The 667-nt window shown below is 54.0% G+C and overlaps 1 protein-coding gene across 1 annotated transcript; it reads left to right on the forward strand.

Annotated features, from left to right (window-relative positions):
* Positions 1–299: 299 nt before the first annotated feature.
* Positions 300–470, forward strand: MAM_08472 (uncharacterized protein; the record flags this gene model as incomplete). The annotated part of the gene is made up of 1 exon (XM_040827269.1): positions 300–470. The coding sequence occupies one exon, from the start codon at positions 300–302 to the stop codon at positions 468–470; it is 171 nt and encodes a 56-aa protein (XP_040674736.1).
* Between the last annotated feature and the right edge of the window lie 197 nt (positions 471–667).

Raw genomic sequence — 667 nt, forward strand, 5'->3', positions numbered from 1 at the left:
TTAGCAAACTCGTGCGTCGAGTGATCTCCACTGACATGTGAACCTGTCGCTCATCAGGCGTGGAAGGCGACGTGTTTGGCGGCGAGGCTCCGCTCGATAGGCTCACCAAGTCATCGCCTTCCGAGCGACCGCGACCGCTGCGTGTCCTCGGCCGATATATCACATGGTCTGCAAGAGCTGTGGTGTCCCAAACTATTTCCCTGTTTGCTTTGATACAGCACCATCTTTCGACGCCTTTACCTTGCGCTCCTTCTCATCCGAACATTCTGAAGGAGCAGCGTGACGCAAGAGACGCAGCAATGACGGCAACGTCTACCGACGATGCCGAGAAAGATATCGAAGAGGTTTGCGAGGATGGAAGATGCATCGATGGCGGCATCCAAGCAACGGAGTTGTCGTACTGTGTTCGCTGCGACAGCACATACTGCAGGTACGAGATGAGGAAACGCCGCGAGGAAGTCAAATGCTGACATGCTTCACCAGTCACTGCTGGGCTCTTCAAGGTCCGCATAGACCCAAGAAGAGAGGGCCCGAAGGTTTACCGCACGAGAAGGTAGATCTGGGCGTCATCCGGCGATTGAGAGGTATACTAAACCCATCAACGGATCCTTTGGTGGTTCAAAAATCTCACCAACAAGACGAATGGACCAAATGGTTCGGCGTGACT

Source organism: Metarhizium album (genome assembly GCF_000804445.1).
Source record: "Metarhizium album ARSEF 1941 chromosome Unknown scaffold_136, whole genome shotgun sequence".
NCBI lineage: Eukaryota > Fungi > Ascomycota > Sordariomycetes > Hypocreales > Clavicipitaceae > Metarhizium > Metarhizium album.